Source organism: Acanthaster planci, linkage group LG10 (assembly GCF_054643075.1).
Source record: "Acanthaster planci isolate LZ-2023a linkage group LG10, COTS_SCS, whole genome shotgun sequence".
NCBI lineage: Eukaryota > Metazoa > Echinodermata > Asteroidea > Valvatida > Acanthasteridae > Acanthaster > Acanthaster planci.
The window spans coordinates 366,713-382,143 of NC_141786.1; the positions used below are offsets into that span (position 1 = coordinate 366,713).

General features: G+C 40.5%; 1 protein-coding gene across 4 annotated transcripts in view; it reads left to right on the forward strand.

Moving 5' to 3' along the window:
- Positions 1-15,431, forward strand: part of LOC110990617 (uncharacterized) — a 271,293-nt gene that overhangs the window by 326 nt on the left and 255,536 nt on the right. For all 4 annotated transcript variants that reach the window (XM_087142131.1, XM_087142132.1, XM_087142130.1 and 1 more), the window contains exons 2-4: positions 1,291-1,650; positions 2,686-3,024; positions 5,859-5,969. In XM_087142131.1, coding sequence (XP_086998257.1) covers positions 1,291-1,650; positions 2,686-3,024; positions 5,859-5,969 — 810 coding nt within the window. The remainder of the gene's footprint in view (positions 1-1,290; positions 1,651-2,685; positions 3,025-5,858; positions 5,970-15,431) is intronic.

The following is a 15,431-nucleotide window of genomic DNA, read 5'->3' on the forward strand; positions in this document are numbered from 1 at the left end:
ATGACAAACATTATGCACAACCCTATGGGATGGGAGAAATTCTCAAATTCAAGCCATCCCCATCTGATACAGTGTTGAATTATTGGTTTGGGATGAAAACTTCGAAGTTTAAATCTTGGTAGAAAAGGAAAATTTGGAGAATCCCTTCCCACAACACCACTTTTTGTCATGACGAACCTAGCCCGGGTTGGATGTAGTCTACATTGCATTGTGCCTAACTTCCGGGGTACAAAGTCTTACAACAAGAAATCTTGTTCACATTGAACACACTTTCTGTCCCGATTCGTGAACGATTTACAATATGTTTGTCTGTAGCTCGGCAAAAAGTTAAAGTAGGGTAAAGGTGGGGGTATTTGACCACATTAGAAAAGCAAGAAATTCAACCAGCCGTGTAGTTTGAATGCAGTTGATCAAATTTTCCTCCTGGTCTAAAATTCCTACACGCACCCTACATGTACTGTGCGTGTGTCAAGCGAAAACGGTCGGATTTCGACAGATTTTGAAGTCAGAAATGGCATTGAAGCACCACCCGTTTGACGTGATTTATGGAAGCCATTACATGTAGGTGGTGATAGAGGTATTTTTGGTGAGTCTTTGGAATTTTTGAGAACCGAGTTAATCTTACTGAATGAACGTTCGTGGAGCATTAGTATGACGATCTGGTCCAAAGTTGTAAAAGAAGATACAGTAGTAGAGCTAGTTCGTCTAGCAGTATATTTGCGCATGTGCGAAATGGCCTCTGTGCTTGGCCCACACTCTTTCAGTCGCGGGGGCAAGAATACAGTGTTAAAATACATGTTGGGCAGGGCAAAATCCATTAATTTACTGGTTCAAATCCATCTTTGAACATGTTGAACTAGATGTAAGTTGATTCCTGACTGGTTCATTTCCCCTGTAGGGTTGTGCATAAAGTGAATTGCTTGTTGGTCATCCAAACCCTTATGTATTGTGAGCTTCGAAAAGGTTTATTGTGCCCCTATTGATTGGTCTAATAGAAAGAAGCTAAAAATGTATACGATGTCATGTTCCCAGTGTAGTAGCCTGCATTAGCAATCTAACTCATGGCCCATTCTCCAGCATGTACCGGTACCTTATTTCAATTAATAGATTAGGACATGCATACATGTATACATGTGTATTGGAATCTATTAAATCCCTCATCCATGTACATTGTACGTGTAAATGAACAGGTATGTACAGGGGTACAGTATGAATCTGACTGTTACATTAGTTTGCAATCATATTTTCATTGAAATAATTTCTGTTAAATACCTTATGATATTTTTACAGTCATGCTTTCAAGTGCAGCACTTGATGTTGGTGATAGATCACAGTGGGCTGATGAAAATACAACCATATCCATCTCGTGTACTCCCTCTGAAGCAATTAGTTTTCTTCGTTGGTATGAAACCACTCTTGGTGGAGAACTGAGTAGTGCAACGCAGATTGTTCGGCTATTCACTTTGGATGGAACTGTTACATGGTCAGCAGGCGTGGATCAATCCCATTTCCAGTTTGACAGTGGATCAGCAAATTACCCCTTGACTGTTAAGTCGGTAACGCTGGAAGATGAAGGAAGTTACTGGTGTGAAGTAGAACTTGACAGTGGAAATCCAAATGAGCAAGAAGATGTCGAGCTTCAGATAAGGAGTAAGTCTGTAATAGTACTGGTAATGAATCAGTAGTTCATGGATGAAATGTGTGTTACATGTGTATACATGTACAGCACAGGGGTATACCTTAGTATAATAGTAAGGCAAGTTTTGCACTTGTAAAGGATTTTTGTGCTTGGTCTCAAATCCAGCATGCATTCCCAAAGTGTACAAACATGGCAGTGCTCATATGCATGGCAGTGTACATGTACATGTACAGTACATGTACATTGTGATTGAAAGTCAACACCAAGTGGGAAAATCTTTTCTCACTTTTTCTCTTCCCAGGGAATTACTTTTTATTTCACAAATTGTGAAAAACTATGCCACAATTGGGAAAAGATTTTCACACCTTTTCACACAAGTGGGAAAATATTTTTCATAGATTTTTCCCCCTCGTGGGAAAAGATTTTCTCAGATTTTCTCTTCTAGTGGGAAAATAATTTTGCAAGCTTTCTTCATTAAGTAGTGTTTTTGCAAACATGTACATGTAGACATTTTTGTAAGGAAGTCTTTTGTTCTCTGTTGTTTCAAACATGAACATCTCTGAATGTTGAAAGCAGAGGATAATAAGTCTAAGACAAAAGCATATATATAATCTTTCATTTTCTGGAATTTCCAGAAGATTACTTGAGGAAGACAGCATTAAAACTTCACGGCAATCTGTTTCTCAGTTATGGGCAAAATACATGTATAAAGCCCCTAGCATAAGTCAAAACTTAGTACACAAGTACTGGTACATGTACGATGAGTTCATCACAACATCTACACATCTCTGCAATGTGATCTCTGCTTGGTTAACTGGTTAAAGTTACATACATGGACATGTAATATACATGTATGCAATATTGCAAGTGATAAAAGTCTCACAGCTAGATCTGTGGATTTTGGGGAGGAGAATGTGATTGAGAAAATAAATCAGATTACATGTAAAAAGGATGTCAAGAAAGGCAAAAAGGAAAGATTATGACGGAAACGGTGTTGGTTTTTTTTACACATTGTAAATGTATCAATTTCTTGTCATTTTACCCAGAAATACCGACAGTGGTTGAGTTGATGCACATTGACACTGGCGCCAACTATAGTAATGGAGAAAATGTATCAATTATTGCTGGAGAAAATCGGTTCTCATGTGCTGTACCTGGCATTAAACCTGCAGCCAAGTTCATTTGGGAACTTGATTCTAAAGACTTAAATACATTTGATGAGAGAAATGTCACCAGCAGTGAAGATCCAAGGTTAGTAGACAGCAGCAGCACTCTCACTGTTACTGTTGAAGCTGACTCTACCCTCAAGTGTAGTGCTCAAAATAAACAGGATGGGACGACAGCAGCTGATGTAACTCTTACAGTCACACTCAAACTGAAGCCAGGTGAGTTTTCATTTTCAATTTAGAGGACTTAAGCCTTTGTCTTTATGTACAAGTTACATACATGTACGTACATGTACATGTACGTGCAGTACACTGGCATGCTTATATGGTAGTATACATGTATCACACATGAACATGTGCTTGAAGCTTTTATATGATCCTTGATTTCAACCATATGTTACTTTTACATGTACATTTTCATCAAAATCAATACACATTTAACTCAATATGTGACCCGCTTATTGGACGGAATAAACAAGCCAATCAACATGAAAAACATGAAGTGAAATGCAGAAAGCACCAATTCAGGTGGCCATAAAATAATGTAGGATCCTGTTAAATTAAAATACACTTTGAAAAAAAAAGAAACACAAGAAAAAATGTGGCCTACCAAAGTTCTAGATGTAGAGATGAGTCACGACGAGTCATTCCAAGGTACATGTACATGTACAGTACCGGGTAGGAGAACAGGAGTCTATTTTCAAGTTGTGTACCTGGTTGTAGCGGGGCTCGAAATTAACGGGTGCAGGTAGATAAAATGCACCCGTTTGTCTCAGAAATGCACCCGTAAATCATAATGACAGGCACAAGTACTTATCCAAAATCACACCTTGGATTGTTTAACACTTTCAAGACTTATTTCAGTACAGTCATTGAACATGCAATGATCAAATCTAACCAAACAATGGGAAACATACATGTACATTATTTCAAATTATACCAGTAAATGACAAACAAATACGAGTTCTTAACTTTTGAACTTTGTCTTTGAGTTTTATGAAAAATTTTTACAATCTGACTGCTGGTGGTGGGTTGAGAAATGCAATTTCTATGATCTAATACCAGAGAAAACATTGAAACTGGTATCCGTGTCGCGACTGGTTGCGCTACGAACGTACATGTACAGGTTCTACTGTGCCGCATAATCTCTTTTCGGTCGAGAGTTTGTTCTCCTTTCTTCATGACTTACAATAATGCCCAAATTGTGCGTCTTGGTGGACGTACTAGAAATTCTGTGAAAGAACCAGGATTGAAATTCTTAGAATTTCTGAAGAATGAGAGCAATTAATTCTTCAAGTTCGTGCTGTCATCCGCAGCTATGCGTGCTATGCATGCATAGAGCACGCGCACTGTGGTATTTCCTCTCCGCGGTAATACATCACAGAAATCAATATTCATTAGATGCTAATGACATCACGCTCCTTTTCATGAAAGCGAATCAACTGTTGCTAACAAAATGCCCACAAAATGCATTTCTTTTGACACAACAAATGAACACAAAAAGGCGGTTTTGACTTTTCCAGGTTTAGAAGACATACATGGATAGGTCATCAAATTGGGATATCAGCACTAAAAAAAATTACAATCGCCAGCTGGGGGTGGGGCATTTGGAGATGTCTGGAGGACACGCCCCACCACAAAAAATGTCTGGTAGTGGCCATGCATGAAACCTGAGACTCCAGTGAACTTTTCCAAAAAGTTCTATGAGGTTAACTCACCAGCTGATCTAGCTCAGTTTTGGGGTACTGGTTATCTGAGTCTGGCGGGCACACCCCACTATCAAATACATACATGTATGTCTGTATGTATGTCTGGTAGATAGCATTCAGGATACCTGCAAACATACTGAGCATTTCCCAGCCGGTTACATTGGGTAAAACTCGCCAGCTGATCCAGCTCAATTTGGGGTCCCCCTCTCATGGCCCTTATAACCACACCCACCAGAATGTGCTCGGCTGACATCCCTTTTCTTATATAGAGATGCATGTGGACCTAAAATTTGGTTAACTTTCTAGCTACGCTGACCCCACATGGGCTCCTGTTCTATATGGGCCTACACTTACATTGTCCCAGAACCACTGGCTGTGAATGCACTTTCACTTCAATGTACATTATACCAGCAGCAGTTTTTTCCAATTTTATTTCAAGAGTTTACAATATCTGGACCCCAGCCATGTCTCTGCATGGTGCCTTTGAATGCTCTGGTGTCATGCCTTCACCATAGGGCAGGGCTCCTGGTGTGAAGTGGTAAAACTGCACTCCAAGCAGGCCACCAGAATTCCATCAAGGGGCAGATGTACATTGTACCTTGTGTATGTTACATGTACATGCATGAACACAATGTTGCAAGCATTGATACAGTTACATGTACATGGGTACCTGCCTGTACAAATGTGTGTGCATGTAAATCAGTATTTGCAGCTCTTAGCTGTACATGTTCATGTATGTAAAATACATGTATATCAGACTTGAGGTTTCCGCTACAGTGTACAATAAATGACTAATTTCAAAGCTTGGTTTTTTTTTTAAAAACTGAAGACTATCTGCAAGCATTTAGACACAGAACCTTAGATCACTCTGAGTCTTGAACATATCCACTTACTAGTACTAATGATTGATCCATTCATTATATATAACAGGTTTGCCCTTACCCAACGTATATTAATAAGCACTGTATGCTCAGTGCTTGTCCGAGAGCTTGCGAAAAAACCTCACAAGCTTACTCGGGTGGGACTCGAACCCACGACCTCCTGCTTACTAGTGCAGATGTCTTAACCACTCGACCACCGAGCTTGCCGGGATCGGCTGGCCGGTCCGAGTCAAATGGAGCAGCGGGTACCGCGAACAATTTTCAAGATGTATTTTTTTATTAATATACGTTGGGTAAGGGCAAACCTGTTATATATAATTAACATCTCCCCAACGCAAAAATACATCTTGAAAATTGATCCATTCATGTTGTTGGTACATGTGCGTACAACTTTTTTTTTATTGCCAGATGGGTGTATACATGTACTTCCATTAAATCACTATCTCTGCTTCCATTTTGTCAGATCCATGCAAAATCAATCCCTGTCAGAATGGAGGGACTTGTCGTGATGTTAATGGTGAGCCTGAGTGTACATGTCCAGATGGATATACGGGGGTAACTTGTGGAGGACGAGGTAAGGTTAAATGCAAGTAATTTTTCAGTAACATAACAAGTACGGTGTATTATGTACGTGTACTGTATATCAAGCAGGAACCTATTCTTCATTCCCTGTCTATGTTTCATGCATTGATTTCCTCTGGAAGAACTTATGTGGAGAGGAAAAGCAACTGCGTATTGGAGCGGTATGCTTGAAAAATATGGCCAGCCCATACATGTACACTGTACGTCTAGATTGTTGATGAATTGAGCATTTGTGGCACATATGGAAATCTAGTTGACAATTTAAACCCTTGTTTAACTGTTTATACGTAGCTTGTATAGAGTGATTGGACCCACACGTACATGTATGTTAATGTAGTCTTTTCTTTTGTTTGCCACTATTTCATAAATTTCAAGAAATGCGGGATCAACCCCCTTCCCCTAAATGAGTATTTTCCCTTCTCCAATCTTGATCAGGTTATTTTAGGGCTGCCAAAAGTTATAGGGTTCATAAAACAAAAAATACCGGTAACTACGAGTTAGCATGGTTGGTAAATATGTGCTGACATGTGCTGTTGACCTTTTTTTTAGCACATCGTGTGTCAACATCAAGAGAAGCTGGCAAATATAGCATACGAATGTTATTACAGTTAATGTTTTTTTTTCCAATCTGAGAGCACCATGAGCAGATTGTTTTTTGTTTGTGCCGGTTCACATGTACATTAACTGCATTGTATTCACCTTAATCATACTGAGTGGAACAATAGGGTTGTGATGAGGGACTTCACTGTGTTCCACGTTACACAGTTATGCATAAGTTTAAGGTTTAGACAGTACTGACAAGGAAGCCAAAATCTTACGACTATACTTCTGGAACATGTATGTAAAACGTTTTGACTGAAACAGCATATGGTGTATGTGGGTTGTGTTGATTTGGAATGACTTTTTTGGGGGGGGGATCATTTGTGGTGTACATGTACATGTAGGGTTAGCTGATGTATGTGGTTTAGATTTCATTGTAAGGAAAGACAAAACTGGAACTTGTTATTGATACCAGGGCTGGGATTGATATAGAGGAGTGATAGACATAAATGGGATATTATAACATGTGCAAAAACAGATTGAATCGATGTACTTGCCATCGGCACTATACAATATGAAGCTTGTTTCCCGTCGCCGATAGTGAAACATGTTTTTGGGGGGATATGGATTCAGCTTGGCCTGTTTCAACTGATTTAACAGTATAAGATTAAATAGATTCATTATTGAATGCTCCAGCATAATGTAATATGTCCTCAGGAAACACACCAGTAACTCCATTTATTTTCAGGGATATAAAACTCAACACGGCCTTATCTACTATATTATTCTCTAATATTAAATGAAGTCGACCTGTGTTGAGGTGCCATATATTCATGTTTGTACTTTCAGTGCATTTGAACATAATTTTGAGTTTTTGTCCATTGATCGCGCTACAAGCATTCCGGCGAGGCAGCAATATTTTATCTCTATGGAGCGCAGGGCAAACCACAGCCGGTTTCAAAGGTCTGTGTATTTAGCATAATATATCAACAACGCCCTGTCTGGGTAGAATTTAGGGACTTCCCCGTAACGATGATGTCATTCCACAGACCGGCTGCAGCCCAGAAAAAAATATATTTTGTAATGGCGAGTTCGGAATCCGACTACTCAAGAAGGTCAAGGGTGATTTATATAGCAGGGCTTTTGCATAAATAATGATGAATAGTGTATTGTGTGGAATGGCAAATTTTCGTTCTGCCTGATGCTGTAGCTGGCAGAGTGCCAAGTCTCCATTGCGCCTTGTGTTCATGTACATGTACGTGATATAAATGTACATGTATACCTGTATGTATGCACATATATAAAATTATACCAGACGTGCATCATGAATCGCCATAGACCTCTAGAGCACGATGTGAAATTGACAAAAATACATGAAAAGGGATCACGAAAACACTAGGGAAGCTGATTAACATCACAAACAAGGACTCAATGTCAGAAAGGTTTTATCAAAATAAAACCAGGAAATGGCGCAACAGGAAATCTCACACATTTGCAGTACATATATTTCCTTTGGCGGTACATATCTGTAAGTTGCGTACTTTCCTTTTTGGATATTTGATGCCGATACATTTACGGTCAAAAGTTATACATGTATATATATAATTGTTTAGATCGAAAACTGTTAACAGGTTTTAAGACGGTAATGTTTCTCCAGACAACCGTTCTTCTGCTGCTGATCGATGAAAAAATTACTTGTATTTCATTTGCGTGTTTAATGCACTTGTACATTAATACACTGATTGACCATCTGGAAAACAAGATTGTACCCAGAAGAGCAAAGTGTTAACTCATAAAATGAAGCTCGTTTTGCCAGAAGAGCAAAGTCTTAAATGAAGTACATTTAGTCCAAGTTTTGGCATGGCGTCACTGGGATATGAAGTTCCAGGGATAGAGTGAAAGTACACGTACTTCTGTTTTTCTGTTTAGTTTTTTTCTCACCCCCTTTGTGAGTCCATAGGTGTGGAACATTTAAAACATTTCCATCCACAGGAACACATTTCTCTGTATTGTTCCAATCTGTGGATGATCTCTACGATCAAATGTGTGGCCTCTTCTTTTTCTGTCACTTCACATACTTTGCACTATACAGGCATGATATTTATGACATGCACGCTTCTCGTATACGCAGTATTCTGAGCAATTAGGTGTTGCATATTGTTAATTGGTTGCGTTTTATTTATGACATGATCATGTCCTTGCAGTTGCATGTTGGGTACCGGAACAATGGGAAGTACCCCATAGGGTACTTGTGGGGTACTGAGACGGTACCCGACAAGGATTTCACGAAATAGATATTTCAAATTTACTCAAAAAAGAGGAATTTTCAAGTGCCATTCATCCGTCGCAAAATAAAGTATTTCAAATAAGGGACTTTCACTCGAAATTCCAAAGTAGGAAAGTGAATCTAGTTCAAATGGGAGTGATTTGAAAAAGGTTGCGTGTTTTGTGGCAGTTTTGTACACGAGAACAAAGGGAATACCCCACAAGTATAGCTGCCTAAGGTTTTGTTTGTATTTGTCCGCGCTAGTTGACTACACGAGGCTCATTTTTCGACTGGTCAAGATGAAATAATTATAAGTTTGATCGTCAAAAGTTGTTCTGAGGAATGAGATAATAGTTGTGTGATCGGCATTTAAAGGCACTGTCGACTCGTGTCAATTCAAGTACCCTCATGCAATCTCGGTCTTCTCACATGTACAGTACACATCTACGAAACAACACTCATAATGCTGCATAACTGCCGCAGTCCTTTTTTCCTGTCGTACAAAATAATGTCATACGTGGCTTTGCTACATATGCAACAAGGTATGAGACGGAGAGAACCCCCCCTGCTTTGTGTTGGTCATTGTCACGCAGGAATCTGGGGAATTCCTTTCAGACATCTGGGGGGGGGATGTGTCAAGTAACAATAGTCTGGAATGTGTATAGGGATTGGACATGTGGGGGGGTACCCCTCGGTCTCATTTCTTGCTGGGTATACTTTGCTAAACTCCCTTTGGAACAATGAGTGGGGCGCAGAACTGACAGCTTCAACAACACCAGAATCAACCTCTGAATCCAGTACTACCATTGGTGGCCCAGGTCCTAGTGCACCAACAGGTAATCCTCGTGGCCAACCTTGCTTGAAATAGCGTCTCCTATTCCATTTCATTAACCACTATCATTCTGCTTAAGCATTGGAAACAAGTGACACAGCTTGCTGTACTGTGCATGTCCTTAAGGCTTTCCATGCATAAGAAGCCCCATTGAGGCCATTGACATCTTTAAGAAATTTCTCGGTGGATCAAGCGGTAAATACCAGCTTACCGATGGTCATCTGTACAATATTGCATAAAAAGAAAAGTTGAAAAACGTCGGTTGATAACTAAAATATCTTAATGTTTGCCTTGTGGGTATTACACTCTAAAAACATCCGGGTCAGATTGACCCAGAATTGGGTCCCATTCGGTATGACCTTTTTCTGGGTCAAAATATGACTCCCTTTCGGGTCATATCTGACTCTTTCTGGGTCATAATTTGACCCGGAAAAGGTTTATACCGAATGGAACCCAATCCTGGGTCAATCTGACCCGGACATTTTCAGAATGTAAAATAAATACCCCCACTTTTTTTTTCTCGTGAGGTCCTTTCCACAGAGAGCACCCAGTAAATTTTATTCAGTAGTCTTTCTCCCATGACTTGTAGCTTCCTGTGTCTGTGTATCTACATCCAGTGCTTCCATCATGTTGTCCGTCGATGTCACTTTTTAATTAACGCCTTTTCAGCTACTGTATTGTAAGAAGCAAACTGAACAACAAAATCATGCGAGTTCGGTCTGTCCATTTTCTTAGCAGGTATTGCACTAAATACATCTGAAACATTATGACGTCATGCTTTATTTACATGCGCGTCTTCCTATGACAGTGAGGTGGGACGCGATCCATCGAGCTCCCGTAGGAAAATAAGCTTGACGTCATTATGTTTCAAGTCTTTTGGAATTGGATGCTGTATCGTCTATGTTTCGTCAATTGAACTGCGCGCTCCCAGAGCTGACTTTCATATACATGTACGCTCTTGTGACCAACAAGCCAGTAGCCTTTTGATTTTTTTTGGATTTGGTCATATATATTTACATGTACTTTCAAATTGACTTCACTTTCGGCCACACCTAGTTTTTGGTGCAGGTTTCGCTTAATTACCAGCACAAGGCCTACTGCACTTGACACTTTCATGACGTACAGGCTTGTTTTTAACAGAGGTGTCAACTACAGGTTCTTCTACGACCATGGTGTCCACTAGTACTGACCCACTAATTACAGGGTCAACCACATGGATGTTGAGCGGTGGTACTGATCAATTTAGTACAAAGCCCACTATGCCGCTGGTGACCACTGGTACTGGTCCGGGGACCTCAGGGCCCACACCAATTCTTACTTCAACACCAACCCCAATACTTACTACTGATGACGTGGATAGAGGAGGGTGTAAATATCCATATCACCATATTTGTCATTTTAGTTTCTTTTGAATTTTCAGTGTCGCTGTGTAATAACGAACTAGGGAAGTTGTTTTCACCCATGGTGTCATAGTGCACGCATTCTCATTTGGCACAGTTTTGTTGACTAATGCACTATTTGCCGAGCTTTGAAATCACAGTTTCGAGGATCTAGGAGAGTCCTGCAGTAACATAAAATAAAAGTCAAATTTTCTTCCATTTTGTGTTGCCTTCACCTCGGTAATATTGCGATTTAACATTCCCTGTGAACTTTCCTGCGTATACGTGTTTACCTCTCCTAGATCTCTTTCATTACAGTTCATACAGTAGGTTGATTTTACCAGTTGCAGCAGGATATTGGATTACTAACACAGTGTGATTGTCTAATCGTCACTGTCCGTCAGTCTTCGTATATAAATGAATTGCGCAATCATCTTTTCCTTCTGATCACTGTTGCACGTCGATATGAAATATAATGTGCCAGCACACCTTGGACAATGTACACGTACTTCTTTTTTGTTACTGTACGAACTACACTGCAGAACTTTTGTCTTTTGTGTGGACTTTATTTCTGCGATAACATTCAGAGGTACTTTCTGTGTATTCTTTGTAAAAGTTCTTATGATGTAAAGGTTTCTTGCTGTATGATATGATACACATACAATGTGGTAAGATTGTTATCTTAGTTTGGCACATAGTAAGCAGGTTGTGATATGTGAACTGCAGGGCTCCATCAAGGAAGTTAGCAATCAGCTATTGGCTTTATGCTCGACAGACGAGACCGGAGGGAATCCCATTGGAATCCCACTGGGATCCCACCGGGAATTTTTGTCGGGATAGTTACTAGGATCCCACTTGGAATCCCACTTGAATCTCAGGGTGGGATCCCATCCCATTTATAAAGGGATCCCACCTGGATTGGGGTATCAGTGGGATTCCAGTGGGATCCGGGATCCCAGTGCAATCCGACCGGGATACGGCGGGATCCCGCTGGGATGGGGTGGGATCCCACTGGGAATTTTCGTCGGGATTTGTGTGGGATAACCGTTATCCCGGTGGGATCCCAGTCACATCCCACTGACATATCCCAGTTTGACGCAACTGACATCCCACTGGGATCCCAGTTTGATGCAACTGACATCCCATTGGGATCCCAGTTTGATGCAGTTGACAATCCAACTGGGATTCCAGTTGGTGAAAGTGACATCCCACTGAGATCCAGTTTGGGATGTCATTTTATTCCAAACAATCAATTATGCTACTCAGAACTGGAACACTTGCAGTGCATTTCTACGATCCTGTAGGCAATAGCTATCACTTTCATGCTCAGGCTTATGTTCCTTTTGCACAAGGAGTGCCAAATATATACACACAACAGCTTTTGGAATATCTGGTCCTAATCACGTTTGTGTGGGCACAAACTAATTAGAATTTGTGATGTTTGAATTTTGATACTGTGAAATAGGCTAGGCCAGCAAAATACTAGACCTAGCATTGGCTAGATCTAGGCTTAGATCTCTGGGACCTACTGCCAAACTTTAATTTTACAGGCCTCAGTCCTATAGCTATGACAATTACAAATAAACAAGTCAGTGGGGTCGATTTCGCTACAACACGAGGCTAGGCCCACTTAAATCTTTTTTGATAGTTAAGTTAAATGTACGGTTGTGTTGGTCATGTTAGTTATTGAGCAAGTTATGCCCCCCCCCCCAAAAAAAAGTCTGCTACCGGTTTCCCAACCAACCCTTATTTTTCGGCAGGACCCTAAAATTTTTATCGGAAAGTTAGAAAAACAAATTAAGGAAATCTGAAAACATTTAAATCCTGCTGCCCAAAGACCTTCCATCAACCTTTTCTCAAGTAAAATGCCTCTCCTTATATGCTTTCCTAGTTACATTTGCAATTTTTGAAAAGAAAGTTCCACGATTTTCACGAGTTGCTTGGCTTTTCGCCTCGCAGTAGATCCTACATGCGCAAAGCTCAATGCAGTAAACAAGGCTGCACTGGTTCCTGCCTCGCCTATGCAAAGGAACGCATGGTGGAAATTAGCCAACTAGTACGTACGTCCCACTCGTACATGTACACGCATGCAACCCTGGTTACACACATGTGCATGACCTGAGTACAGCTGCAGGTCGAAAAAAAATCCCACTTTAAGCGAGCGTTTTTCCACGCATGCTTAGCACGCGATACACGGACACTACATGTTGGCTTGCCGTCGTGATTACCGGGACTTGTGTCAATTGTCCATATTAAATTCTTGTGAATTGTCAACTGTAGAAATTTCAACATAGGTTAAGAGAAGGTTTTATCACTTTTGAGACAAATTCTGGAAGCTTTTGTCCCCATTCATGCAGCACAAAATATTGACCAAATATTTTTCCGAGCTAGGCTAGGCCTACTGACCCTATTTAATTTTTAGAGGCATGTAATGGTAGGCCTTATCGCGGAAGGAGAGCTCTTTTTTAGCCCAACAACTTTCGTTTGCTGTGTCACAAAAAATAGGCCTAGACCCACCGTTTTGTCAGCTAGCCTACTTTAAGGAATGGGCCAAGTTCCAAACATAAACCTTGCGTTTGCTGATTGTGTTATTTGTGTGTAGCCTTGGCCTACCGGTACCTTGCCTTACTTCACTCCCACGCAACTTGCCTCCAAATATGCCCATGTCAGCCATGTTGACCGTACTGTACAGCCGGAGACTTTCCTGCCAAGCAAGACTCAGCCTGGGCACACAGCCCGTCCTTATTTAGACCAAAGCCTATTCTTAGAACGATAGCCGACAAAGAAAGACACGTTGTTGTTAGCTGGACATTGTGGAACTAAATAAAAGCCCTTTCTTCTTTTCCAAAGACGAAGTAATTTTGTAACTGTAAAGTTGCATCACTTATGATGTACTCACTGAGCAAAAACCAAAAAAGTTTTGAAAATGACGATTTGGCTCGCGCCGAAATTGGCGGTGCACCCGATCCGAAAACCCACCGCTACTTATAAGCGAGGCCTGTGCTGCGAAATAGCCTGCAAGAACTGTGATGCTAATACATTATCGTATGATGTAATACAGTGGCACACTTGTAAATGAGGCTAGTCAGCGTAAAAAAACCAAAAAAAAAAAAAAAAAACCAAACAACAACAACAAAAGAAAACTGCAAGCAGAAGGCTCGAACAAGCCTCACTTATAAGTGTGCCTACTGTATTGCATCATACAATAATATATTAGCAACACAGAGCATGGCCATTTAGCTGCACAGGCCTCACTTATACGTAGCAGTGGGTAGTCGGATATGGTTTATATTCTGTGCGAAATCTCGCGAGAAAATATATTTTCATGTACACAAGATCGCAAGTTGCTTGCGCGAAAAGGCATTTTGGGCCACCCACGGTGGAAGCAATATTCATGTACATTTTGCGCTTTACAAGATAAAACCCTTAAATAATACGGTGTCAAACTTCTCCATACAAATTACATTTCCAGCGCCACGACCGCCTGAAAATTGTCTGGTTCCGGACGGCAGACACACTGCGGGCTGGCGCTCCACGAGCCGCGTGTAGCATACTATGGTGTTCGTCTAGCTCTGGGATCTGTGTCTGTACTAAAAGTAGCGTCGCCAGCTGCAGCTAGTGCAGTACAGTAGTGTGTCACATGTATTGTACATGTACACAGCTGTCACATCAAAATTTTGTAAACATCTGTTGCAAGAAGATTTCTACAACTTTCACAGAACCTGATCCTTTGTCCATGTATGTACTGCTTTCCGTGTTCGTGAATTTAATTTGAGGTTGTATTGCTCGTGTTTGAACATGTTGAAGCCAATGCGTTTCCCCAAAATTTCCTGCCGCTGCACCAGCTTCATTGACACGCACAAGTTACATACGAAATGTAGACATTGTTGGCTTGTTTGCCGTCGTACATGTAATTACTTGACCAGCGTTGTGAAGTGCTGTGTGTATTGTCCGTAATTGTTAAGAATTATCAACTGTAGATATTTTTACGTTGATTCAGACAAGGTTTGTCACTTTTTGTGGCAATATTGGTAGACTTCGTTTCCATTTCATGTCAGTTAGTCATTACAAAAGAATGACCTGAAACTTTCGAACCTTTTCCGAATATTTTTTGACGGGCATACTTTTTCCTTTTTGCGGCCCTAGCTTTGTTTTGACTGGTTACGTGTACATGTACGTTCAGTTGTGCTTTTCATCATTTTTTTTTAGTTGTGTGTGACATTGCAGTTGGCTTTCCATGAAAATTAGGTGTACATTATGTAGGGTTTACCCGAGAACTTGTTTTGGTTATGCTTGATGAGCAGGTCATAAGATCATCGTGACTTGTAACCTGGTGTATTTTTGTAAAACTACTGTTGGGTCCTAACGTGATTTTTGTTAATGAACAAACTCTTAGTTCAATCTGAGGTACATGTACTAAAACTAAGCTTGCAATCA